The sequence below is a fragment of the Drosophila miranda genome, chromosome 3 (assembly GCF_003369915.1).
Source record: "Drosophila miranda strain MSH22 chromosome 3, D.miranda_PacBio2.1, whole genome shotgun sequence".
NCBI classification, from domain to species: Eukaryota; Metazoa; Arthropoda; class Insecta; order Diptera; family Drosophilidae; genus Drosophila; species Drosophila miranda.
In genome coordinates this window covers 20,147,916-20,173,784 of record NC_046676.1, presented here as the reverse complement: position 1 = coordinate 20,173,784, position 25,869 = coordinate 20,147,916, and the positions used below count along the sequence as shown (strand labels likewise).

General features: G+C 47.1%; 5 protein-coding genes across 8 annotated transcripts; 2 read left to right on the top strand and 3 right to left on the bottom strand.

The window, feature by feature from the left end:
* Positions 1–984: 984 nt before the first annotated feature.
* On the bottom strand, positions 985–7,695 carry LOC117185799 (protein transport protein Sec24A-like). Of its 2 annotated transcripts, none has more exons than XM_033390476.1 (10): positions 7,520–7,695; positions 4,574–6,133; positions 4,385–4,511; positions 3,817–4,316; positions 3,527–3,752; positions 2,843–3,465; positions 2,552–2,778; positions 2,386–2,483; positions 2,185–2,323; positions 985–2,116 (listed from the first exon to the last, which is right to left on the bottom strand). In XM_033390476.1, the coding sequence occupies exons 2-10, from the start codon at positions 6,113–6,115 to the stop codon at positions 2,005–2,007; spliced, it is 3,594 nt and encodes a 1,197-aa protein (XP_033246367.1). In that variant the 5' UTR covers positions 6,116–6,133; positions 7,520–7,695; the 3' UTR covers positions 985–2,004. The 2 variants fall into 2 exon arrangements, with proteins under 2 accessions (XP_033246367.1, XP_033246368.1); XM_033390477.1 differs by having other exon boundaries at positions 2,005–2,116; positions 3,527–3,749.
* An 889-nt stretch (positions 7,696–8,584) lies between these two features.
* LOC108160070 (oxysterol-binding protein-related protein 9) lies at positions 8,585–17,878 on the bottom strand. 2 transcript variants are annotated; one of them, XM_017293824.2, is made up of 15 exons: positions 17,470–17,878; positions 15,655–15,783; positions 15,147–15,374; positions 14,978–15,055; positions 13,338–13,533; positions 13,048–13,171; positions 11,459–11,854; positions 11,247–11,398; positions 11,085–11,186; positions 10,840–11,014; positions 10,639–10,774; positions 10,496–10,582; positions 9,842–9,963; positions 9,628–9,733; positions 8,585–9,555 (listed from the first exon to the last, which is right to left on the bottom strand). In XM_017293824.2, the coding sequence occupies exons 1-15, from the start codon at positions 17,647–17,649 to the stop codon at positions 9,469–9,471; spliced, it is 2,298 nt and encodes a 765-aa protein (XP_017149313.1). In that variant the 5' UTR covers positions 17,650–17,878; the 3' UTR covers positions 8,585–9,468. The 2 variants fall into 2 exon arrangements, with proteins under 2 accessions (XP_017149313.1, XP_017149314.1); XM_017293825.2 differs by lacking the exons at positions 13,048–13,171; positions 13,338–13,533; positions 14,978–15,055; ... (1 more) ...; positions 15,655–15,783; positions 17,470–17,878 and adding an exon at positions 12,148–12,292.
* LOC108160072 lies at positions 13,785–15,094 on the top strand. The gene has a single exon (XM_017293826.2). The coding sequence runs from the start codon at positions 13,876–13,878 to the stop codon at positions 14,914–14,916; it is 1,041 nt and encodes a 346-aa protein (XP_017149315.1). The 5' UTR covers positions 13,785–13,875; the 3' UTR covers positions 14,917–15,094.
* LOC108160073 (elongation of very long chain fatty acids protein 7) lies at positions 15,949–17,274 on the top strand. The gene is made up of 5 exons (XM_017293828.2): positions 15,949–16,086; positions 16,156–16,270; positions 16,426–16,519; positions 16,593–16,839; positions 16,912–17,274. Exons 1-5 carry the CDS (start codon positions 16,071–16,073, stop codon positions 17,232–17,234), a joined length of 795 nt encoding a protein of 264 aa, XP_017149317.1. The 5' UTR covers positions 15,949–16,070; the 3' UTR covers positions 17,235–17,274.
* Positions 17,879–20,922: 3,044 nt separating the features above from the next.
* On the bottom strand, positions 20,923–25,048 carry LOC108160736 (putative fatty acyl-CoA reductase CG5065). 2 transcript variants are annotated; one of them, XM_017294927.2, is made up of 6 exons: positions 24,945–25,048; positions 22,846–23,062; positions 22,638–22,731; positions 22,377–22,540; positions 21,263–22,306; positions 20,924–21,206 (listed from the first exon to the last, which is right to left on the bottom strand). In XM_017294927.2, exons 2-6 carry the CDS (start codon positions 23,010–23,012, stop codon positions 21,122–21,124), a joined length of 1,554 nt encoding a protein of 517 aa, XP_017150416.1. In that variant the 5' UTR covers positions 23,013–23,062; positions 24,945–25,048; the 3' UTR covers positions 20,924–21,121. The 2 variants fall into 2 exon arrangements, with proteins under 2 accessions (XP_033248004.1, XP_017150416.1); XM_033392113.1 differs by lacking the exon at positions 24,945–25,048 and having other exon boundaries at positions 20,923–21,206.
* Between the last annotated feature and the right edge of the window lie 821 nt (positions 25,049–25,869).

The following is a 25,869-nucleotide window of genomic DNA, read 5'->3' as shown; positions in this document are numbered from 1 at the left end:
GTGTCTCATGCTCGCGTTCCGGCCAGAAAGGACGTGGGGACTTTGGTCCATTCTGGGCTGGAGCAGGACGATACTTAAGGTTCCGGATATTCCGTATCAGGGATCGTAAAGGGGGGAACCAATCACTGTAGCGCTGCGTATTCTCAGTCGGTGTCTCATGCTCGCGTTCCGGCCAGAAGGGACGTGGGGACTTTGGTCCATTCTGGGCTGGAGCAGGACGATACTCAAGGTTCCGGGTATTCCGTATCAGGGATCGTGAAGGGGGGAGCCAATCACTGTAGCGCTGCGTAGTCTCAGTCGGTGTCTCATGCTCGCGTTCCGGCCAGAAGGGACGTGGGGACTTTGGTCCATTCTGGGCTGGAGCAGGACGATACTCAAGGTTCCGGGTATTCCGTATCAGGGATCGTGAAGGGGGGAGCCAATCACTGTAGCGCTGCTTAGTCTCAGTCGGTGTCTCATGCTCGCGTTCCGGCCAGAAGGGACGTGGGGACTTTGGTCCATTCTGGGCTGGAGCAGGACGATACTCAAGGTTCCGGGTATTCCGTATCAGGGATCGTGATGGTGGGAGCCAATCACTGTGGCGCTGCTGCGTAAACTCCCCCGCCTCGGGGGTGACGGAATTCACTCGAGTCCACTCAAACAGCCATCCTGGAACGCTGCCCGCTTGCTCCTGTCGGCAGTCCTCGGCGACCGAGCGTTTTTTTTCATTGCTGCCATGGTCAGTTGTTTCATAGATAGAAGCCATGGAGTTATCGTCCGCGTGGTTCAGCATAAGTTACGATTTCAAATTAAATTTGTGAAAATTAAAGAACCAAATCGTTGTTCTCCGAACGAGACTCAATTTAAAACTGAATAATTCAATGACAATACAACAGAAAGTAAAATTTCTAATGGCAGTTGGGGAAAAGTAGTCGCCACATTTCAAGGACTACTACATCTATGTCTTCTACTATGTGAGCTCGACAATCAATAAATGCATTGGTCTATGCTTTAAATAAAACTTTATTTAGCTTTTGACGTACTCGTATGTGTATAAAGTATAGTACAGCATATGTATAATGTTTTCGATTAGTTAACAAATTCCGGGACCGAAACGAATGTCTTTTTGCGGCAGCTCTTTCCGGATCCGTTCCACATGCGTCTTTCACAAACTAATCTTACCTAGGGCCCTCCCTTTACTGTGGGATCGTGGGACTGTTCTATATATATGTATTTTGTTATAGTATAATAATCTTTCTAGGCGTAAGACGTACACAATACCGAAACTATTCCCCTACGTACACACACACTCACATTTTAAATAACTTGGCTAGCTACTCATAATCGTACTCGCACATTGAAACAAAAAGCCCTGCAGTAGCCCAATCTTCTCTCTTATAAATAAATACACTTGTAAAATAATGTTTCTGTTCTGTTTCGTTTCGTTTTGGGCAATAAATACTATTGAAAACAGCAAAAGCATAACAACAACGTGTGCTGTTTGGGACTGAGTTTTTGTTTGCAGAATGTTTGGAAGCAGCTCGAAAATGAGCAAAGAAAAATTGCATTTAATAAATTATAATTTACAATAGCGGGCGCGGGTGTGTGTGGATTCTGTTTATTGTATAACATATCTATAATAAATAACATTGCATGTCCGCTTGCGGGAGGGTCTACTGACTGGTTAGCCTGACTTGTGTTCGATCTAGTTTCAATTGTGACAAGATACACATAACTCTCTTTTTCTCTCTTTTCTCTTTTCTGTTGCAATTTTTTTAGTGATTTTAGTGCAATAAATCAACAAATAAATAAATACATGCACTTAAAAGTTACACCTAAGTTACGCGATTGAGGGGAGGGTGAGGATGTGAGGGTAGTGGATCAGACAACTGGTCCTTGTAATTGCATATCGTCTGCCTATATCCCATATAATGTTCTCCACTCTTATTTCCTGCCATTAGACACCAGAGTCGTAGACTCGTATTTCTGCTGTATGCAATTATAGTAGGATTCTCTGCTTATATACTATTTAACCTGAGCCCGAATGTGTTGCAAGAATTCATAGTACGATAAACTCGATTCACTGCGATCGTCGGTTAATCTCTCAATAAACTGACCCTTGGCCGTGCTCGTGTCTCTGATTTTGGGGGAGAACAGAAATCGATTAAAAATTGGCTCTCTTTACGCTGGACTTGAAGCACTCACCTGATTATCTGTACCAGCGCCGAATAGGGTTTGTCGTAGTTGAGGCGCAACAAAAAGCGCTGCAGTATATCGTTCTCGGCACTCACACTATGAGGCAATCCATACACGTAGTCGCCCAGCTCCGCAGTTGAGCTGATGCCTGAAACCGAGAAGGACAGCATTAAAGCTAGGAAATTTACCCTGGGGTGACAGATATCTTACCCAGCACTGCCTCCAGGACATCGGGTGGCACATTGAGGCCGACATAGAGCATTATCAGTTGGCCACAATCCATCAGGAATATGGAACGAGAGTCCAGGCTTTAGATTGTAAATTTGATTTGTTAAATTTATCTGTCTGTACGGAGATATACGGTTTTCGAACTTACTGCTCCGCAGATAATTGCAGGCGTGGCACTTCCGGTAGCGGATCCTCCTCGTCGTCTTCTTCAGTCGTGCTCGCATTGGAATTGCGGGCATGGTAGATAAGCACATCGATCTTGTACAGCTCCGGATAGACAAACTTCATCAGCTGATCCAGCGGCAAGGTCTTCATGCAGTCCATGGCATACACACGATCATCCAGACGCGTGCTAGTTCCCACACGGAAAGCAGGCTAAAACGAAGAGTTTAGGGAAACGATATTGACTGCGAATTGAAGGAAATACATAAATACATACATGCTTGAGCAGCCCTAAGATGTAGAGGGGCATCAGCGCCAGACTACGGGGAGCAATCAGTTGGCCGGACTGTCCGGAGGGCAGATTTTGTGCAATCTTAAATGCATTGAACACGTCGATGGTTGCATTGATGAAGGCGTCGCGAGCATCGGACAGATTCGAGGCTATTGACCGGTCCACGGCCATCTTGGACAGCAGCCCGATAATCGCCTCCGAGTCGGCGGAGTGCATAACCTCGGGCAGCGACGACGTCACCGGCAGGCACACCGTATGCACCCGAATGCGTCGCTCGCCCTCGCTGTTCGTGTAGAGAAGCGCTGCCTGGAAGCAGATCGTCTTGACGTCGGTGAGGCTCTCCTCGTACGAAATTTGCATTCCGTAGCCCGCATCCGGATTAACGTTGGGCAGCGACAGCAGATCCGTGGAGCGCACAAAGAAGTTGCCGTGGAATGTGTGAACCTGCAAGCCGCGAGTGCAACGGATGCGCATGACCGCCTCGAAGCCAATTTTGCGTGTCAGATAGCGCTTGAAGCACATCCTGAACGAGTCCACCATATGCTGCTTGGTCTTCTGGTACAGCGGGAAATGGTGGACACAGCCGCCGCTGTGTTTGCTGATGCCAGCTGCAAATGGGGGAATATATTAGTGAACGGATGGAGTAGGGGTCATCCTGGGGAGACTCACAAATGGTCGCCATGTCGCTGTACTGCTGGTTCATCAGGAAGAGGTCGCAGGCAATCTGGTAGCCAGAGCACTCTAGCGCAAAGCGCTTGTAGAAGTCCGTGGCCGGATTCAGGTGTGCCACATCCTTGGCCGAGCGATTGTTGGGATCCTCGCGCGGCTCTAGAGAGCCGGGTCCCTTGTTGGGAAGGCACGCTTGAAAGACGGTGATGCGTCCACCAGACGACTGCTGCGATTACAATACAAAGGAATGTCATCGATTCTAAATATCCGCGAGTTTTACGAGTAGTTACCATCAGCTTGAAGGCCACCTGCAAGGCGGAACCCAGAGCGGAGCCGGGATCATGTGTGTGGGCGAATCGTTTGGGCAGAAGCTTGAGGAGATCACGCACCAGCTCTTTGCACTCCTTGAGGTTCACCAGGAGGCTGTCGGGACGCGGCAGGAAGGGCTCGTCAATGTCTAGCAGCGTCATCTCGTGCGGCTGATTCAGACCCTCAGCCATGCTGTAGAAGTGCACGAAGCTGTCGTAGCAGATGAAGCCCACCTGAGTCCGTGCATCGCCTGGCATCTCGTCCAAATGCCGGTTGAGCACCGAACAGGCCGCCTCCAGGTAGCCGCTCTGCTGGGCAATGATCGACACGTCGAAGAGGAACAGATACATGGCCGGCTGCGGTGGACGTAGCATGTACTCCGACGGCGCAATGAACTCAATGGTGCTGGAACGCACTTCTGGCCGTCGGGTCACATCGCCGTAGGTCTTGGTGGCCGGATCGAACTGGAAATCTTCGGGCACTGAAAGAGGCAGAATTTGCATATCGTTTCTTGTCGTTGATAAGGGATTTGATTTAATTGTAACTCACACTCGTTCACGCGATAGCAGAGATTGCACTTCCACATCTTGCTGTCCACAAAATAGACAAAGGGATTGATGTACGTGCGGCACAGCCGGCAGCGCACAATGTTGATGCACTGTATCACGGGCAGATTCTGTAAAATACAATACTTTAGTTGTAGCATTCAGATTAAGATTCAAGGATCCTCCATCTTACGTTCACATCGCGAAACGGATGAACCACTATGCCAAGAGGCAGCCGCGACTTCTGCAGCAGCGAATTGGTCTCGGGGATTTTCGTAACGGTGCAGCGCATAATGCTGGGGCTGCAGTTGATCGACTCGTGGAACTGATTGTGCAACACCACCTTGGGCGGCGGCAATGTGGCCGGCGAGAGGATGTGTCTGTTCTGCATCAGGTCGATGGTGTCCTGGCCCCAGAGCCGACTAAATCCCTGCTGGGCAACATTCAACGGAACCGGTGCGCCAAGCTGCGGCGGACCGGACGTTGGCTGTGGCTGGGCGTAGGGATGCTGTCCTTGCGGTTGCATCGACGGAGGCGGCGGCTGCGACTGGTACTGCAAGGGCGTGCTGCTGGTCTGAGCTCCGAACATGCCAGGGGGCGGTGCTGGCTGCTGCTGCTGCTGTGGTAGCGGCGGTTGATGCAGCGGCTGCTGGTAGGCCTGGCCATACTGATACTGCTGCGGCGGAGCGAACGGCGCAGACTGTGCCTGAGGTTGAGGCTGCGGCGGAGCGAACGACGTTAACTGTGCCTGAGGCTGCGTCTGCATTGGGGACGGAATTCCAGGCACTGCTGCCTTTGGGAGACTTGGCGGCCAGGCGGTTCCTGCTCCAGGCGGCGGTGCAGCCCTTTGAAGATTGTTGTTCTGCTGATCATTGCTCGCAGGCGTGCCACCGTACATGATTCTTTGGCCTGACGCTGGCACGGGCACTGGCTGGGCACCAGCCGTCGGTGGACTGCCGATCACTCTCGGATTCAGATTGGGGGGCTTGTTCCCCATAAAGGGCCCAGTCATGGGGTTCGCTAGCGGCTGCTGATGCTGCTGCTGCTGTTGTGGTGGTACCAGCTGATGCTGCTGCTGCTGTTGTGGTGGTACCTGCTGCAGCTGCTGCGGCGTCGGTGCAGTATTAGCGGATGGTTGTCCATTGGTCCGATTCAGATTCATTTGGTGCATATTGCTCGTCAGACTGGCCACAGATTGGGGCTGAATTGGTCGTGCTGCTGGTGGGGGAGCACCGTGCGCATATTGGGTATTCTGGGGCATCGGCGGCGCCCCTCCCTGTTGAGGAACACTCATCAGTCCTGGCGAGGCGGTGCGCGACGAGTTGGCGCTGTTCGCTCCGTTGCTGCCATTCGTTAGGGTCGTCGGTCCGTTGGCGGTGGGCGGACGCAAATGAGACGGCAGAGTGCTGGGCGGTGGCGCCCCATTGTTGGCACTCGTCGAGGAAGGCGGCAGAAACTTGTTCACAATATTGCTGTTGAACTGCAACGGCGGCGGCTGACTGCTGTTGCTGCTCCCTGGATACGGGACTGGTGGCTGCTGGAATTGCTGTTGCTGTTGCTGTAGCTGTAGCTGTGACTGTGGCTTCTGCTGGAGATATTGCTGTGCTGCTGCCGTTTGCGGAGGCTGCTGTTGATGCGGGACTGCTCCGGGCAGACCGTTGACCAGACTGCTGCCCTGGATGCCGTTCGCAGGGGCGGCGGCGGGTGGCACAAAGTTCTGATTGTAGGCGGACATTCTGCTAATGCATACGATCTGAAAGCAGAAAGAGATGCGATCTGTGAGTTGTGATCTTCAGCCAGTCATTGTGCCAGTATCTTATCTCCCTGAAGGTTAGTTAGTGTCGAAACAAATTGGCCCTAACAGCAGGGGCTGCTCTCTTGACTGTTACACGTTGACTACTTTGCTATCTTATCGTTCAATGCCAGAATACGAGTTACATGTGGACTGGGAAAGCTCTAGGGCCGAACGTGCGGCTGATAACTCATTCCAGATCAGAATACCAATTGGAATCAATGGAATGGGGTAGAGGAAACCCTTGTCTGTGGCCTCTAATTGCATGCAATGCCAGCGGCCATATCAGACTGCAATATGGAATGCGTAACGAGCTTCTTCTTCGTCTCCAATTGCTATCATTATTGCTTTTATGGGCCTATTGTACACTCTCTATATACGAGTATGTATGTATGTATATGCCGAATACATGGCTGTTATTGCTGTGTGTATGCTTTATAGTGTCTGCGTCAACATTTGTTTGGATATAAGTTGGAAATTTGTATCACATTCGTTTATTTAAACAGCTTCGACGAGATGGCCGGAGACGTGAAAAAAGCTCCGATTAAGCGTGTTATATGCTGTGTGTGTGCTTGACCTCGTAGCAGGCGATGATCGACGACGAAGCTCGCTAATAAGCAGGTGGGCCAAAGGCCACTGGCACAGACTCCACTCAGTGTTTGCACAGCAGTCTGATAGCGGAAGCAGGAAGGAACTGCTACTGGGAGCTGGTAACTCCAACTGGGGGCCCCCCGTATAAATCACTTTCGCTCAGACGGCAGGGACTAAAACAGATAACAAAGCAACATTTTTGATGACGTGCCTAACTACCGCCCTGCCCTGCCCTACCCTGTCTTTCTGTCTCTGGGTAGTCATTCGCTCTTCCTCCCGCCGCCCATCACCCACTCATTCGGGCTGTTGCTACCGTCTAGAAATTATAGAACTATCACCAGAACCCATCACCTTTCTGCATAACCCAAGAGGTATGCAACGCCACAAGCACCAGCACAGACACACACACTAACAATTGGGCGCAGACCCAAGAAAATCGCGTTTTTCACTTAGTACTTGACCAGCAGAGGCGCAGCACTTGCACTTTGTAGTTGTCTCTTCTTCTTCCGCCCTTTATTGGCGATTTTTCGCTCTTTGCACGCACGCACCGAACGCAGCAGAACTGCGCTTTGGCCGTCTTTTTCGTAATTATTTGTCGAGTGGAGCTTTTGTTGTTTTTATTTATAAAGGGGTGGGGTCCCTGCACTGGAGTGCTGGTTACTTATTAATTGGCAATTATTTCCGAAAACGCGAATGATTGAAATTTTCCTGGCTGGGGCTTTCAATGATTTTACGCTCTCTCTTTATTTTACTCACTGGCGTCTTTCCGGTTTGTGGGGAGGTTTATGGACGCCAACGGCTATAGGCTGTTAAACTAACTTGCTGTGCAACGCTAATCACAAATTATAAAATTTTAAGACTTTTTGCGAGCCCGAAAAGGAACAAAAAATTTTGAGGCCACGTCAATCAGTGTGACCGTCTGTTTGAAAACATCATCGGGGTTGAAGAGAATAGTGTGGCAGACAGTGCTACCATTTTAGCTTATTTAAAGCTAAATTAACTTTTTTTCATTACTGCTACATATATAAATTGCGATTCAAATGCTCTCTTTCCTGGTCTTCCTTTCATGTAAATGTGTGGGTTGCGCAGAACACGAACATTTTTCCACAACTACGATTTCCATTGACGTATTTCAATTTAATTTCAGGGAGTGAAGATATATGAGCCATTTGTCGAATCTAGCTAATTTTGACTCGGAAATTCTGGCAGCACTGGTGGCAGTCTTGCCAGACAACCGTACATCAGCTGTTCGAGAGCCATATGTTGTGTGTGTGTGTGCACAGTGGAATATTGGAAACTATATTTGGGTAAAACCTGCATTTCAGATGTCTACAATGTTCTATGAAACAATATCTAAAGAACATCGTAGGTGACTTAAAGAATAAATTGTTTTATTTGCAGTAATCGTATCTAGGCTCCATTACAATAAATTTGTTAGAGTATTGGCTCTATTACATGTTTAACATTTCGGTTTCAAAAGAAATTCGAAAAAATATATACAAGTTCTGTAAGTAACGGTTGGACAGGCTATCAATTGATCCAAATCCGAATTTGTTGTTGGGCTATTCTTCTAGGAGAACTACATTTTGTTATCCTACAGTTTCGTCTTTTATCGTTTAATATTATTTTAAATATCGAAGCGTATATTTTGTATTCGATTCACTTTTCGTTAACTTTGCGTGGAGTATTCGGTAGCTTTGCAGTGGGTGTGGTATTGTAGGTCTTAGGAGTTTTTAAAATTGAAGGCTAGCTAGGATAGTTCATTTCAAAAATGTAATTTTAATTTAATCGTATTACTGTATTATGGTAGTGGTGTATGTATTTCGTTGGAGTGTTAGCAGCGGGCTGTTAGTAAAGCTTTATTCATCATTGTGACAATTGGAATTCGAAACATAATACTAGTAGAGGTGTGTATATATATAATATAATCGTATTGGATATAAAAACTATGCAAGGACAAATCATTATCGTTGTGCATGGTGTGTGTGTTGGGTTCGGTTTTAGAAACAAGCATTAGATGCTGTATCGATGCAGATACATACATACATACATTCCTATCAGTATTGTATTTCGTCTATAGCAGAGTCTTTTATTTCAAAAATAGAATTTCTATCCTTAAATCTCTATTCTTCATATTCTACAACGTTTGATATATCCCACTATTGGTATTGGTATTGGTTTCCATTTCTGTTACTTTTAGTTAGTTTGTTAGTAATGTAAAAGGTATTGAATTGGTGTTCTTTGTTTTGCAGTTTACTGCGATTGCCTTTGAAACACACTAGTACTTAGGAAATAATAATTGTGTTTATTGTGTGTAGATAGTTTCTAGTGAGTGTCCGCCGCTCTCAAGTATCACTCATGTATTGCAACCCGTTTCAGAAGAGCTTAGCTTTCCTCTTCAATCGATCGTTCCGTCGTTTGTCCTGCCTTGGATTATGCTTTTCTTATTTCTGCTTCTGGGTATATTATTTACACTTAATAGACAGACTCTAGAGGTAAAACCATCTCCCGCGAATTCTGTCCCGACATTCTGTTGCTCCATCGTTTCCTGCATATGTTACGTTGTATCGTCAGTGTTCAGAGGTTTGCGCACTTGTGGAAATTTTACATATAGTTGAGGCTCGTTCTTGATATGAATCATATATATATATAAACATTTTTGGTGTTTCTCTTAATGTCTTCTCTGCCGCCTTCAGTTGTATGCATTATCTTCTGGCCTCCTTCTCCTGCAAATAGATGCGCTGACTCAGCGACTTCGCGTAGATCCAGTTTTCGCCCACGGGCTTGAAGTGCTGATCGTTAGGGGTACACATACACTCTGTCAGATATTGGCCAGGTATTGAATGGGGGTTTAATTTGATTACCTTGTGCTCCCAGGCCAGGTCGTATTCTTTGCGCATCTTGACTTGATCCCTCTGCTGCTGTTCCACAACAAATTTGGCATTGGTGGCACGTTCAATGTCGTTAAATCTGTGGGAAGAGCATTAAACGCAAACAGAGAGAGAGAGAGAGTGGTGATTATTTGGTGTCCGTATTGCGGGGTTAATTGATTGATTGGGATATTGGTGATCTGATTACTTGAGTCCCGCTGTCACTTCCTTCCAAACGCGTCGCGATTCGTATTCATCCTGCTCAACGATTGGTCGAACTTGTTTCTTAAATATTGGTATGCGATTTACGTCAACGAATACTTCGGTTTTCTAGAAAATTCAAGAGGCACACATACACGGGTCACTAGGCGATCAGCAGCAATACTCAGAGTAGCTCTAATACTCAACACACAACATATACATATGTAGAATATGTTATACAGGTACACATAAACAGTTTGAAAAGTTCAACAGTTTGGACAGACAGGCAGAGGAGTAGTAGCTAAACGAGCACATGGTTAAGTTTATATTGTGGTTGGATTGGATAGTTGGTATTATTAATTTTCTAGATAAACAAAGTAAATACACAGGAAATGCACCCAAACTATTTAAGAGAAAAGCAGAAGAACCGTGAAAAGTAAGTAGAGGTACAGGGTGGTAGAGGTTAATGTAGAGGGTGTAGAGGATTTGGCTGCCAACTCGTGGGGTTGTTTCTTGCAGCGTGTTGGGCGCAGTGTAGGCATAAAGGGGGGATAAGTACATAAATAGGTTTCAACATTTACAAAAACAGTATGAGATAGTACAGTAAATACACGACTACATACACGACAACACAGGCAACAAAAGGCAACGGACAACTTACATTCTTATCATGCCATTTGGCCTCCATCAGTCCGCTCCACTCGCCGGCTATGGACACAAAAGGTTTCTTATCGTTGGGCGCGTAGACCTGCGAATAATCTCAATCAATAATTGTCCAACTTAAGACACAGGCAGTCAGCAAACCTCTGCGGAGACCTTGTTGCGCTTGCCACCATAAAAGGGCTTCGTGAGGAACTCCACGTTGGCATGGTAGCCTGTCTGTGGACATTTGATTTCCACAGAGCCGCCCAGCTCAATCCAAGGCACCGTTAATATAGATCTACGGGAGCAAAACACTTCATTGAAGAACTGGAAGGCAGGGAGAGGTCACATCTAAACACTTGCCTCCCGTAGCCATTGGGGAAGGTTACAATATACTCCTCGCTGCGGTCCACCAGGGTGACGACGCCCTCGCCAATGTTGTGCACGCCAATGGAGAGGCCCAAGAACTTTGACTTTGTCCAGACGTGGGCCGCAAAAGTGATTTTCTTATTATAATGCTCAGCATAGAAGGCCGAAACTGCAAAGGACAGAAGAAGACAGTGCATTCGGTTAAGGGCATTCATTTGTGGTGCATTTGGTTTTCTTACTTGGCGGATGATGGGACACCTGCTCCGCTAAGAAGGTTAGCTGATCCCGCCGGCACCAGGGCACTGGGCCGTCGTGCACCTCGTTAGTGTCCTGAACTTCGTCTAAAAAATATGTCCCCAGTCCATTAGAGAGAATTGCTTGTTGGATTTCTGGCTACTTACCAGGAAGATCCCAGTGACATTGAAAGACTTCACCCAGTATGGGATTGTAGGGCTTCTTGGCCACCGCACTCTTGCGTCCGGCGTGGTAGGCACTCAGATACCAGCGGCAGACCTGGACAATTCGATCGCGTGGGTCGTCCAGCTCCGAGATTCTGTGGGTTAAGCGCATCACTCAGTTGCTGATTTTTTTGGAAAGACATCCGCACACTCACTTTAGAAACAAATCGGGATGGGCGAAGTAGTCGGCATACATCTCCAACAGAGAACGACGCTCCAAGATGAAGGTGGGCAGGACCACCTTGGTGAGGTCCATGCCAATCTTTACCTGCGACAACAGATGGGTGATCATCGAGCCGTGCGCCTCCATGCTGAGGTCATTCTCCTCCTCCTCTTCGTACAGTGCGTCATAGTCAATGCCATTGTCGTAGCTGTCGCTGCGAGAGCTCATCGAGTTCTTGGACGACTTGGTTGCCCTGCTTGCCACCGCATCCCCATCCGCAGTGCTCTCCTCTATTTCCGGCAGTGTCTTGGTAACCGTCTCAGTCGGCGGCCCAGTGGCCTCCCCGTCGTGGGTGGGTGATGTGGGCTCTGCGAAGCCCCGCGTGGCGCTGCAAAGTGAAGTCGAATCAGAACTTGTTGATTAAGATTCGTGCGGCGCTTGGGCATAAATTATGCGCTGACATAAATCCTCCAGCATGATGTCAGGGCTGGCGTCACTTGGGAGATGACAGCCTCCTGCCGCTCCTCCTCCACTGTTGCTTGCTTCATTTATAATTTATAAAACGGAACACTTACAGCGACCTAGCACACGCAAACATTAGCAACCATCCACACAGATACGCACACACACATACACAGCTGTAAATGGTGGCACATGCAAGTAGGATGGCTCTTTGCTCACCTTAGACTCACGCGTCGAACCCACTTCTTGAACATGGCGTGGGAGGGAGGGACACTCCTGCTGCTGCTGTTCAAGCTTTAGTGCACCAGACGGCGAACAGCTTCGCAGTGCATCCTCCTGCGGAGGCAACGAGTCGAATGGAAAACAAACGGAAACGAAAGGAAGGAAAGCCGCTGCTATTTTGTGCGTTGCCTAGGCCATTTCGGCCATTGCTGAAAAATCTATTGAAAATTCCAGTCGTCGAGAGGGTTTAGACGTATGTACGGTGGTGCACTCCACCACGCGCTGCGAGTCGATGACGAACGCAACTACAACTGACAGGACGATTACACGGACACAGATACAGCTACAGTCACAGTCACAGTCACAGTCACGGACACAAACAGAAGACGACGAAGGCAACGTCGCGCGACAAGCCACCACGAAAACGAAGACGAAAGCTTGGACCCGTCAGCTGTGTCGCTACGAAGGGGTCTGCTGTCGTGGAGCAGGAGGGCAAGCAGGGTCGGTGGGGAAATTGTATTTATTATTTACACGCGACTTGGCCAAAATTACAGACCTCTCCGGAACTGCTGCAACTGCGACGAACTTTCAAAGGATACGTCAGGCATTGCATTCGGCAGGGGCTCCCCAGGCGCATGCGTCCAACTGGAAGAGCAGGAGGAGGAGGTGGCTCGTGACGCTTGGGGCAAGAGGAGTATCGGCATATGTACGTATTTGGCGGTGGGGAAAGAGGAGGCGAGGCAATGGTTCAATGGCAGCCCAATGAATGCGTAATTTGCGTACGCATCATGCTAACCGGCTGCCGCATCACCTCACATCCTGACCGCTGACTGATGGCATTTCTAGAGGCTGTCGTCAGCAATTTCATCCTGCTGTAGGAGGGACTCTTCTACTCACCAGCCAATCGGAGAGCTGCCTAGGCTGGTATAGGGATCTTCGTGGGCATCGTAAAAGTCCTCTTCACCTTCGCTGCTCGAGTATGAGGTATCGGGCACAGCCAGACCCAGGGGCGCTGTGGTGGCTGCAAAGCGGAATGCAAATCGGAATTAGCAATAGACTGGCAATATTAGCTTAAATAGAACTCGAGGAGCAATCGACCAGAGGCCCACTTGACCCTGAGCTAATTGCCCACCGAGATATTTACAATGCTAAACAAATTTGTGGCATTCTAGCACTTGACCACTCACCATTTTCCGTGATTGAATCATCCTCGTCGTCCCCTGGTTCGCCCTTGCCGGCTAACACATCCTTTGACATCCCGCTGGCCGAGGAGGTTGTTGAGGGGGCTGCCTGGGGACCGTTGTATATGCCATTGATGGGATGGGCCATGTTTTTGGCAATCTGTAGGCTAACAATCGAGTGCTTGATGTGATCCAGCATGGCCTGCACAAAGAGAATGGGTATTTTGGCTATCTTTATTTTTTTTTAATGGACAGGCCAGGCCAATCGATTCGCCTTCGCCAAAGTTTGGCAAGGAAATGAAGACCGACTGTTGGCCAGCAGACCCCTCTGCCAGCTGCTGGGCGGGTGTCATTCTCCCAAGCTCGTGCATCTGGCCATAGGGCTAACCCTGAACTTGCATTTTAAATCGATGGGGATGGGGGGGGGGGAGGAGAGGCCTAAATAGTGTGCCTTGGGAAACGTGTGTCGTTAAAGTTACTTTAGATAGACTAGATTACGAGTATTCGTAATTTTGTTAGATTTTGTGTCCGAGAGTTCAGCGAAATGGAGAATAAAATGGAGGGTGATTCGGACACCGAGCTGCTTGATCCGTTCAAGCACAGCATGGCTGAGGTCAGCTCCCGGGTCGATGCCTACAAGAGACGCCTGGAGGAGAATGATGTGCGACTCAAGATGGCAAGCCTCAGTCTGCAGTCGAGTTTCTGCGCGCTGAGCTTCGACATGATTGGTATTCGACAGGATATAGAAAAGTTGGAGCTACAGAGGGAGCAGCACCAGCAGCTGCAACGGGAGCTCATGGCGCGCCTGGAGCCCGATACCATTGAAGAGTCTACTGCAGAGAATGGCTCTCCGAAGGTGGAGATAAATCACTGCCAAGCGACGGAAGGCAAAGACGAAATTGTTTTCATTCGATTCGGCCCAAGTAAGTGCCCATATCAGAACTGTCGGCGCCAAGTGGACAGCCAGTTGCTTCTGCTGCACTATCTCTTCGACCACGAGCAGGAGAATTCTGGCGTCCAGCAGTGCCACCGGCTGATCGAGGGCCAACGCACGGTGTTGTCCTTTCCGGCCATGAACTATCCCGTTGGGGTGAACCAGGTGCTTGGGCTGCTTGCCTACTGCGGCACGGTGGAACAGCAGTTTGATCAACAGAAGAGCCCAATGCGCCGGAAGGTCTACAACAGCTTCCTGCCGCAGCAGCACGTGCACCTGGAGAGCGACATACCCGTTGTTGTGTTAATTTGCAGGACGAAGCCCAGTGCAATGCTCTCGGAAAAGTTGCAGGCGCGCCAAAGCCACCTGCTGGTCCAACACACGGATCACATTTTCGTGATCTGGCTGGTCACGCCCAACATCAGGCGTAAACTGAATGCCACACTTTATTTGTGCGGACGCGATGCCGCTGTCATGGGAAGTAGTGTGGTGCGTGTGCGGGGAGTCAACCGGAGCCAGGAAACGCACCGCTTCATGCCCGTGGATTCCAACTACTGGCGACTGACTTATGCCGAGATGCAGAAGCTCTCAAACGGCTTCCGCGACGAGCTACACCTCGAAATCGGCCTCACAGAGGCACCGCCCACGTAACTTCAGTTAAATTGACATTCACCGACTGCCCGCCCCTCCGTTCGACCCTTCGCGTACTTACACTGGCGTTGTCCTGTAGCGCTTTACATTTGGCCTGCTCGTCGGGGTCGCTCAGCTCCGCGATGCGCTTTTCCAGCAACTGTTTTGTGAGTGGAAGAAAAAAACACGTTAAATTACATAATTCGTTTGCATTCCGTGGGAAGGGACACAAGGTTGAGAGAACAACTCACGTTTGTCTGCTCTATCATCAGCTGGAGGTAGGCATCCGCTTCGAAAACGCGGCGTGCTAGCAGCTCCAGGTGATTGGGCCGTTTGCCGCCATAGCTGGACTCCTTGGTATACCCGCCAGCGATGTAGAAGGCGCTCTGACTGTCCCACAGACGCGAGCGGTTCGCGTGGCGTCGTATTGTGTCCTCCAAACGTCTCACCCACTGCTCCCGCTCCTCGCTGTGTCGCGCCTGCATACACAGACACCAGTGAGAGAGAAAAAAGTTTTATCGTTACAAAGCGCCAACCACCAAAAGGAAGAACGTAAGAGGGACAAGCCGAGCCGAAGAGTACATACTCTTTCATGGTTGTGATAAGTTGAACACAAAGTGTTGTTATTCTGACTGGGGAAGGGTTAAGGGTCAAAGAGGGAAAGGTGGCTGCTTGTACGTCAACACATACGTCGTATTTTAATTTTTAAATCAACGAGTAGTTTTAGTCAATTGATGCACACACGTGCCGGGCACTTGCCTGAAAGTGAAAAGTCTTGTGATCGACGGTTATTGTGAAGGTGTTATCCTCTTGATCATCGATGCCGATCAGGGCGTCCTTGAGTCGCACACATCCGCGTCGCACGCCCTTCATCATCTTCTCCTTGGACTGGAAGCAGAGAAATGCGTTGAAATTTGGGTAAGCTCATTAAACAGAGTCCCCCCGTCCAGTACTTTGGACGGGAATGCGTCAAAGGTGATTGCGGTGGTTCCGAAATCAATGAATTCAAATCAATGCTACTGTGGAATTAAAAATAATGTGCTGCGGAATGCAGCCGCTTAGATGTACGCCAGCAGTCGGAGGCAATAGAACGCGAAATCGGTGCTATCTCTCTATCTCAAGGAGCGCATATCTCAAGGAGTAGCTGTGAAGGATACTCCTATAAACGGTCAACCATGGAAGCGGCAACAAGTGAGCACCAAGGACTATGGATATTATCCCATCTACACTCCAGCTCCCATCTAATCTGTCGAATTTTAGGTGCGAGTGCCAAAGTGATGGTGGATTTGAAACATCCTTGGATGATGGCGGATCCGTGGTTCATGGTTGCCACGCTAGGCATATATCTATACTTCGTGACGTCAGTGGGTCCACTGTAAGTCTGCTATGATAATGAAGCTCGTTTGCATTTTATGCCACTGAACCAAGTTGAACCTTTGTACAGAAAATATTTTAAGCAATTCAGGGCCTTCGACACAATTATGCAAGAACTAGTCGGAAACGAGCTTTCAATCCGTTGTCCACTTTCAGATTTATGCAGTTCCGCAAGCCCTACGAGCTCAAAAAGCTGATTATAGCCCACAACGTGATCCAGGTCGTCTCCTGCATATACATCATTAGAGAGGTGAGTGAGTAGGAGCGGGAGCGGGAGCGATGCAAGGTCTGTGATCTCGGATGTTTGTTTGAATCCTTTACAGATTTTCTATTTGTCGGACAATTCCATATATATTTTCTGGAAATGCCGAGACCTTGGCAGCAGTCCCGAGATGGTGAAGCGCTACTATGAGCTGGCATACTTCCTCTTTTTTCTGAAGACGTCGGAGCTTTTGGAGACGGTGATCTTTGTGCTGCGCAAGAAGCAGAATCAAGTGTCAAATCTGCACCTCTTCCATCACTTGTCCACCCTGACGCTAGTATACATTCTCATACACTTCAACCAGAATGGTAATGTTCTTTGATCTGCCATCCAATGATTCAAAGTGTAATGGTATCCATTCCCCTTCTCTTCGTCAACAGGTCTTGCTGCTTACTACGTCGTCTTCCTCAACTCCGTTGTGCACATCTTCATGTACTCGTATTACTTAGTGGCAGCGGTGGCCGATAAGAGCACAATCCGCGCTCTGACGCCCGTCAAGAAGTTCATTACAGTGATTCAAATGGTGCAGTTTTGCCTCATATTGACCCAGGTGGCGTTCCAGACTGCATTTTGCGGTATTCCGAAAGTAGTTTTTGGCTACTTCACGTTTGTTATAACTGTCATGTTGTATGGCTTTTATGACTTTTTTACGAGAGCCTACAGTAGCCCAAAGCCTGGCAAGAGCGAATCTTCTGTGGAGTAAATATATGAATAAGAACAATACATGCGTCCGGACCAACAAATGTGCCTTTATCTCTATACAATTTATCCAAATGCACAATGCAGATAAGATAATAGTTCTGGGCAATTGCTGTGATTCTGGTTGGAGGCGTCGGTGTCGGAGTCTCGGCGTGATACGTGGAGAAATGTAATTGGCATGCTATTATTCATATTCCAGCTGACATACATCGCTCACTATCTGTCGCACACACACTCACCGTGTAGTAGGAGAGCAGGCCCGCATTCTCGTCCAGCACGAAGAAGCGGTACTGCCAGCCCTTCATCACGTTCGTCCATTTGCTCAGGGTTCCTTCCAGTGTGCTGGCGCCGGCACCAGCCCCAGCTCCAGCTCCAAATCCAGCACCAGAACTGGGCGCACTTGAAGGAGTACTGGCCATTTTTCCAGCGGCTGCAGTATCAGTATCTGCAGCCTGAGCCTGAGCTCGCCCCTCCTCCACGACTGCCTTGCCTGGATCTTTCCGTGCCGCTGGCGCTCGCGCCAACCAATTGGAGAAACTTGGCTAAACGATGCTGATGACGCAATATGATTCCTTGCTCTTCTCGGTCAAAAAATCTCGCTCACGGCTTCCCGGACTCGAGTCCGTTTTTTGCAAAACAAAGGTACAGAGTGACCGTGGGTACTCCGATATACGGTCCGACCCTCAGAAATATACCGAAACATACCGTCTCAGTTAAAAAATATACCGTAAATATACTGACGAGCTCAAGTTCCATTTCACATATTTCTCGTTTTTGATCTTCCGTTGAATAATGCTGGCTAACTAAAACCCTTAGTTCTGCCCACATCATTTTAGGCCGTCGATAAATAAATTTTCTTCAAGATTGGCTAGTTTGAATCAATGTTGGTTCCTCACCAACAATAGCGTCTCGTATGATGAAAAACTGGCCTTAGCCCACTAAAGCCCCCCTATTTAAATAGTTCAACTACTTGAGGTAAATGGCGGAAAATATTAACGATTGTAAATTCTTCTTGTAGATTCATGCAATCTTTCATCTGAACTTAAAAAAAAACAACTATATTTTTCACCTGAACTGCGCTAACATAATTAAATTTTCATTATTTTCGGTGGAAAATTGAGATACCCCCTTGGCTTTTAATAGGTTAATAGTTCTCCGTCAAGGATTGGACACCATATTGCTCAATTTAGAGATTCCGTCGAATATTATTAGCTATATAGAATATTTAGCCATGCCCACATAGTTTTATACGATTGGTAAATCATTTCTCTACTTAACTGGTGTATTCTTAATACTTGCTTTTATTGCATTTTGCGTAAAAAGAGGTTTTAGCGAAATAAGTCAAACAAAAAACAAGTAGCGAAATAGGTCAATCAAAACAAACGTAAAAGGAAATTGCTCAATTTTGATATTCCATTGAATAATGCTGGCTAACTAAATCTCTCAGCAATGCCCACATAGTTTTATCCCATTGATGAATAAATTTTCTACAAGATTAGATAGTTTTTAATCCTTGCTTTTATTGTATTTATTGTAAAAAAAGGTTTAAACGAAAAAGTTCAACAAAAAAAGAGTCGCAGTGTTGCTGGTATTTGAAGACATGATGCGTGTATAGGCATTTTTATACCCTATTTCGTTAATTTTATATGAAGATGAAACGTTATTTATAAAGACCTTTTCTCAAATTGATATTCTTTAGACATATTCAAGTACATTATTAGTATCTTGTGTATATTTATGTCGATCCTGATTCCTACTGAGCCTTGGAAGACAAACATATTCACAATTCTATAACATCCATTTCCCCCAGGGTATGTGTGCATGGAATTAGCAACATGTTTGTGTATGGAATGAGACTCATTGTTGCAAAAGCGAAACTGCGGCGAATCGGGTATTGCCTATATTTCAAGCTATAGATGCCCACTTAGCTTTATCCCATAGATAAATGCATTTTCTACAAGATTGCTTCTTTTAATTACCTTTATGTATTTTATTTTGAACAAAAAACGGTTTTCAAGTAAATGTTGCCGCAACTTTATTTGTGTATGGAATGAGACTCAATGTTGCTAAAGCGAACTGGGGCGAACTGCGGTGAACTGCGGCTAACTGCGGCGAATTCAAATTCGATTCAAAAAAACGACCAATTCCTCATATTCTTTGTTCCGTTGAATAATACTATCTATATAGAACATTTAGTCATGCCCACTCAGTTTTGTACGATTGATGAATCAATTCTATACATGATTGGCCTATTCGAAATACTTCCTTCTATTGGATTTCTATATAACATTGAAAATTAAATTAATAGATTGATGAAATTGACAAAAATACCATGGGAGCGCGGCGAAAACCAGTTTTTACAGTATGACCCTCAGAACAGCACCGAAATATACGGTCTCATTTTCAAAATATACCGAAGGGGTGCGCGCCAAATCTATCTTTTTTGAATGTGAGCGACAAGGATTTAAATGTTGTCAACCGGGCCTTTATCTATGCCCACATAATTTTATCCCATTGATGAATACATTTTCTACAAGATTGGATAGTTTTTAATCCTTGCTTTTATTGTATTTATTGTAAAAAAAGGCTTAAACGAAAAAGTTCAACAAAAAAAGAGTCGCTATATTGCGTGGAAGCCGTAGTATACGCTTTTGTATACCCTATTTTGTTAATTGTATATGAAAGTATAAATATTGATATGAAGATAAAACGTAACTTATAATGACCTTTTCTCAAATTGACATTTTTTAGACATATTCATGTATATGATGAGTGTTTTGTATATATATCTCGATCCTGATACATATTCCTTTTCTCTGCAAGAAGACAATAAGCTTTAAAATATCGTTGAAATATTGAAAATAATATTAAATAATATTGATTAATATTAAAATATATTGAAAATAAATTGTTTTTGCCTGGGATGACAAACATATTCACAATTCTATAACATACATTTCCCCCAGGGTATGTGTGCATGGAATGGGACTCATTGTTGTCAACCGGTTATGACGACTAATTCCTGGTTTTTGATATCCCGTCAAATATTACTAGCAATATAGGGCCTTCGACTCTGAGCACATGATTTTATCCGGTTGATGAATCAATTTCCTACAACACTGGCTATTTTTAAGCTATTATTTTCATTGGATTGCTTGTAAAATAAGGTTTAAATAAAAAACGTCAACTACAATTTCGACTAAACGAATTTTTGTACATGGTAACTACACACTAACTACACATCGACTACATACTAACCATATTTTTATGTAAATTTCCAGTTTTTGACATGACATTTTCCGATATTTTTGAAAAAAAAGATTGTTGTGGCAAACGATCAGGAATTCGATTCCTACATTGGTGCATTGGACAAGAGGGTGACTCCATAAAGCCTCTACAAAACCTGAAAAATACTAAAAAAAAAAGTAAAAACATTTGCAAGGTGTGTAAGCTAGACATGGTGTGTAAGCTGCCAGCGTGTCCGTGTTTTTATACCGATATAAGACTGACAAGACAATAAGTATTTTGGTATTTATCTATCGACTTTCGGGTACAAAAAATACTAGTAATATTTTGAGTTGTTAAAGGCGCGAAATTTAAAGGAGAAATTGTATGCTCTTCTAACAGCGTCCAAATGAAAGTAATGTCTCATTACTCACTTGTAAAGACAAGACTTTTTTTCATAACTTTTTTCAAAAGTACATAAACCAACGTTTTATTTGCTGAATTTTAAATCAATTACATTTCCGCTCAACAGCACCAACTAAAACTAAAACACTTAGGGCCTAAGAAGAAAGCATGTCAACTACGGCTTGGTTGGGCAGGGCACGAATTTTGGTCTCAAGCACTTAACTAAGCTAAAAAAAAATCCCATCCGGGTGGAGCTGTCGCTTAACTGGCGAAGAAACACCTGTAGAGCATGTATAGGATGCCAAAGAGCCAGATGCCCTTGTAGACCTTGTCCACCACCCACATACTGAAAGACAGATTGAGATCAGTGCATGTTTCTTGTCAGAATTCCAAAGTACTTACACTTTCATGTGTCTCCGGGCCGCTGGAATGGATTCGTCCGACTCCTTAAGGATCAGACGACGGGCGCAGAGCACACAGTTGGTGAAGTAATCGATCAGATCGAGCTCGATCTTTTCTATCACATATGTTTTTCGCTCTTTGTTGTTCATTAGCTTCCGTAGCTTCACAGCCTCCGAATTGTCAAAGTTCCAGACGTTGTTTGCATAATACTCGAATACCTCGAAGCCCTTGAAGATTCGGTTCTGTACGCGGCAAAGGACGGGAGGGTAGCGAAGCAGCCAAAGCAGGGCATCCACGAACAGGGCCGGCATCCATTGGAAGAGGATCATGCAGATGCAGTGCACCCAGTAGTTGGATTTCATGGATCCGCCCGGGTACCAGGCTACGCCGTTCAGAGGCACCTTGTTCTCGATGACCCAGCGGCCGAGCTCGATGATCTCTGCCCAGGATACCTTGATGTCGTTCGAGGACGTCATGTGGGCCACACGGTTCGTGTTGTCTGTGCCGGCCGTGATGTTCCTCCAGCTGGCCACCAGTATGCCATTCACAGCCACGTCGACGGGCAGGAAGTCACCGTATCCGGACGATTTGCAGTACATGGTACGGATGACTCCCTTGCCGGCGCCGATGAGCAGGCCCGTCGGTCCATTGATGTTGTCTGTCCAGCCGGGAATGGGCTCCTTCCAAATGGGAATAACTATCGAGGGCCGCAGAATGACGGCTGGCAGCTCGTTGAACTTCTCCACCACCAGGGCTTCGGCCAAGGACTTGGTGTAGGCATAGGTGTTGGGTATGTCGCCAAGGACCTTCTTCTCAATGGTGGCCACCTCGTCGTCCGACAGCCACTCGCAGGCCTGCATCACCTTGTGCGGGTCTGCGGGAGGATCATAGGGCTTCTCGTACAGCGTCTTCACGTGCAGGTGGCAGTAGGCCGTCGAGCAGTAGGCGAAGAACTCTAGATGCTTCAGGCTGCCAGCCAACTCGAGCATATACTTGGTGCCGCGCGTGTTCATGAAGACGGCGCTGCGCAGCGGCTCATCGAAGCTAATGCGGAAGGAAGTTTACGAGTACTAATAGAATAGATACAAATGTATCCCACAGAGATGTTACTTACCGCACTGTGGCCGCACAGTGGTATACGATGGACACTTCCTCGCGCAGCGTAGCCAGGTCCTCCTCGGAGATGCCGAGGCCAGGCAGGAGGACATCGCCGGCTATGGCCACCACCTGCTGCAGGATGCGCTCCTCTCCGCGCTGCTGCTTCACCTGGTCAAAGAGCTAAAAACACACACGCATATCGGAGGTTGATTATTAAACTAAATGAGGCCATGAATTTTCATAATTCGCATTAATTTCCAAGGCTCCCACTGCTTACCACGTTCTGGAATATATCCTTGATGCGCTCCTGTGGATCCTTGCCCTTCTTGGGGCGAATGAGCAGATAAATGTGTTTCAGTTCGCCACACGAGCTGCGGTAATTAATAATATTGCAACATGAGCACAGATTGAGATTAATTGAGATGCGCCGTGCGAGGCCAGCTACCCTTCGACCCAAGCACACATCCGCCCAACCACCCACTCACCGCAAAAGCTTCTCGACCAGGACCTTGCCCAGGAATCCAGTGCCTCCTGTGATGAACAGACTGCGCCCCTTGAAGCACTCTGCAATGCGATCCACCTCGTTTTCGTCCACATCACCTATGGTCGCCAGGTCATCCTTCTCGTACACAAACTTCGGTTTGGCGGTCATCTCTGGCTGATGATGTCTTTCACGATGACGATGATGTATGCGTTGATTCTCTGTCAGATATGGAAATGGAAGCCTCGTCACGTAATTGTCACATCATAGCCAAGTGCACTTTTAATTTCATTTGATCTTGGTCGTAAAGTTGTCCGGGCCTGTTATGTGGCAACAACCAGTCCGAGACTCGGCCAGGCGACAAACGCAGATCACAGCCGCTTTCAGCCACACTCCGCTGGCGCTGTCCCCAATCCATGCAGTGTCAACGCAGTGACCATCGAGTGGGCAAGCGAACCGACACCAATTTTGAATTACGGCACTTTGGCGATTGCCACATCTGTGCCTCATGCCGCATGCCACCCCGATACTGATATGAGCCATGAGCTTGCCTGCCCGTGCGCTCGGGCATGTCCAATGCACTGCAGCGGACATAAGAAAACCTGCCCTGGGCACCATCGCCGTTGTGTGTCCTTCAAGTTGTTGACTTACATCCGATCGAAAGCCGTCCACTGACACAGTGACCCACAACACCACACGGCGATTGGAATAAACAAACTTGGACCCCGGACTATAGAGCGGACCCACCCAGTAATACAATAACAATAATCTGCCGGCCAGATATGGAATGCAATGAAATATGGGATGTGATACCTAATAATCCGAACCGCCTACCGATCCAATTGCTACTGAAACTTGACACTGAAGCCAGGTCCGACTCGGACTTGGCCATAAAAACAAACTACGAAGCTTGGGTATAGTTTCAGATCTACTTTTTTATGGCCGCCAACTTTTGATGCAATTTTGTAAACGGCCTGAATGTCTTGGGCCTAAATAAAAGGCGTTAATGACTATAGCATTGGCAGATCAACAGCGACAGTGGCACAAGAATGGAAAAGCCCCGGGGCCAGGCCAAGATCAAAATAATTAAGCTGCAGACCATACGTATAATTCCGTTTGATACCAAAGACTTGAGAAGCGAACGTGATTTTTGAAAGTGAAATTCCCTTGGGCAGAGGGCAGGCCAGGCCGACTGTTAGCCTGGTTAACCACTCAACGCGACTGCCAGCCTGCCTGTTGACCCGCTTGTCTCGTGTTAGTCCATGTAGCAATTATTGTGGTTTCAGATCTACAATCTTGTTGCCATCGGAACTTTCCTAAGGCAGAGTCCGTAAACGTTTCCATCTTTGCATCTCTGTCTGATCTTTCTGCCAGTCATGACTCCGAGTCTAAGGGGGATCAATGGGGATCTATCTACAATTCACAGCAGTGGTTATTGTTGATGCAGGCATTGCATGGACGGATCAACAGCTGCAACCGCTCGAGAAGAATGTAAGCAACATGAGGGGGCACTCGAATTGGCACTGGCACTGGGATTACAGATTGGAGTGGAGGCAGGAGTTTGGGGCCAGGAGTCTGGAGTCTGGGTGGGGGGGGTGGTTTACTGGTAGCAAAGACACAGTTTCGTAATAGCCGAAAAATGCTTTCTGCTCTGTGTGTTTCTTTTCTTTTGGCCACGGTTGGGCAACCAGTTTTGGCCTGAACAAAGATGTCAACGATGCGATTAATAATCAGGGAAACCAAGGAGTGGAAAACTCACGTTATTGGCTAATTGAATATAAAGTTTACAGGCATTTGTTTTATATCATGAGACCAGAAAATAAGGACAAGGACATTCCTCTCAAATTGTATAACTTATAATAAACTTTGCACTTCTACTCGCACGCCTTGAAGTGGACTTAAATGCCGCTCAAATCTATTGTAAGTAGTCTAATACAAAGTCCCCTTTCAAATGGAAATCACATTAATTATTTAATTTTCTCATCAATATGCCGATCAATTGATTGCTGTTTTATATGCAGAATTATCCAAACAAGCCTTCAAGTAGGCACCTTCAATTGACAATGGTGGAGAAAAACCCTTTGGCCGGACGAAAATACACACAGATACTCAGATATTCAGCTACTCAGTACTCAGTACACGGATGCCGATATTTCTTCCGGGTGTTGACCTGCACACACCAAAGGCTAAACACAAACTGATCAGACCTGGCTGCGGCATCCACAGAAAGAGTCGTGCACTCGAAACAAACTTAATAGAAAATAAAACGAAAACAACTTTAGGCTAAACTATGTATCAAGCTAGTTAAAGCGCACACAGATGCACAGACGTACAGATACACAGACGGTGGGGCCACAGATCTACAGAGGCTAGCGGAACACACAGACACACCAAAACCCAGAGGAGAGCCAGAGAGAAGTGACATACCATACGAACATATGCAAAGAGCGTGCAACGAGAGAGCGGGCTTCCCCCAGTCCCGCTCCACCATTCAGCAGCGCCAGCAGCGGCAGTCAACGGTCAGAGGTTTCTACTACTGTGCGGCGCTTTCTCACCTGGCTCTGGGTTCGACTCTGAGACGGTCGACGTTTACCTGCTCAGCGGCTACATTTGCTTTGGATACTCACATCCGCCATGCACTCAGAACATGATGAAACTGTGCATCTGGTGGTGGTGGTGGTGGTGGTGGTGCTGTTGCTGCTGGTCAAGCCATCAATTTGTGGGCCAAGCGATGATGGCCAGACGTTGCGCATACGCAGTGTGTGTCCTCCCCCGAATAGGGAAAACTACTGCGGCCGCTTTAGCTACTGAATCCGAACCAATCTGGCACGGCCCGGCCCCGGCCCGCCTTTATGGCCTGCATAAATCTCCATTGCGCTGGCCATTAATTAGACAGAGTTTGTTAGTTACAGTTGTTAGGCAAATGCGCGCGGATTCGGCACACAATCATAAATTTCGTTAGACTGCAGCCCGGCGATGGAGACGGCCATTGGAAGCGTGACAGATAGAAGAGCAGACAAAAATTTGA

What these genes read in the sequence shown, in the direction of transcription:
- LOC117185799 (XM_033390476.1), bottom strand. Translation starts at nt 6,115, where the DNA reads ATGTCCGCCTACAATCAGAACTTTGTGCCACCCGCCGCCGCCCCTGCG. An exon ending in CTGCTATCGCGTGAACGAGT is followed by an intron (nt 4,317 to 4,384) that starts GTGAGTTACAAT and finishes TGCCTCTTTCAG; the next exon opens with TGCCCGAAGATTTCCAGTTC. An exon ending in GCGCTGGTACAGATAATCAG is followed by an intron (nt 2,117 to 2,184) that starts GTGAGTGCTTCA and finishes CCCCAAAATCAG; the next exon opens with AGACACGAGCACGGCCAAGG.
- LOC108160072 (XM_017293826.2), top strand. Translation starts at nt 13,876, where the DNA reads ATGGAGAATAAAATGGAGGGTGATTCGGACACCGAGCTGCTTGATCCG.
- LOC108160073 (XM_017293828.2), top strand. An exon ending in GCATATACATCATTAGAGAG is followed by an intron (nt 16,520 to 16,592) that starts GTGAGTGAGTAG and finishes AATCCTTTACAG; the next exon opens with ATTTTCTATTTGTCGGACAA. An exon ending in CATACACTTCAACCAGAATG is followed by an intron (nt 16,840 to 16,911) that starts GTAATGTTCTTT and finishes CTTCGTCAACAG; the next exon opens with GTCTTGCTGCTTACTACGTC.
- LOC108160070 (XM_017293824.2), bottom strand. Translation starts at nt 17,649, where the DNA reads ATGGCCAGTACTCCTTCAAGTGCGCCCAGTTCTGGTGCTGGATTTGGA. An exon ending in ATGTCACTGGGATCTTCCTG is followed by an intron (nt 11,187 to 11,246) that starts GTAAGTAGCCAG and finishes CATATTTTTTAG; the next exon opens with ACGAAGTTCAGGACACTAAC. An exon ending in CCAAATGGCATGATAAGAAT is followed by an intron (nt 9,964 to 10,495) that starts GTAAGTTGTCCG and finishes TGAATTTTCTAG; the next exon opens with AAAACCGAAGTATTCGTTGA.
- LOC108160736 (XM_017294927.2), bottom strand. Translation starts at nt 23,012, where the DNA reads ATGACCGCCAAACCGAAGTTTGTGTACGAGAAGGATGACCTGGCGACC. An exon ending in CTGGTCGAGAAGCTTTTGCG is followed by an intron (nt 22,732 to 22,845) that starts GTGAGTGGGTGG and finishes TAATTACCGCAG; the next exon opens with CTCGTGTGGCGAACTGAAAC. An exon ending in AGGATATATTCCAGAACGTG is followed by an intron (nt 22,541 to 22,637) that starts GTAAGCAGTGGG and finishes GTGTGTTTTTAG; the next exon opens with CTCTTTGACCAGGTGAAGCA.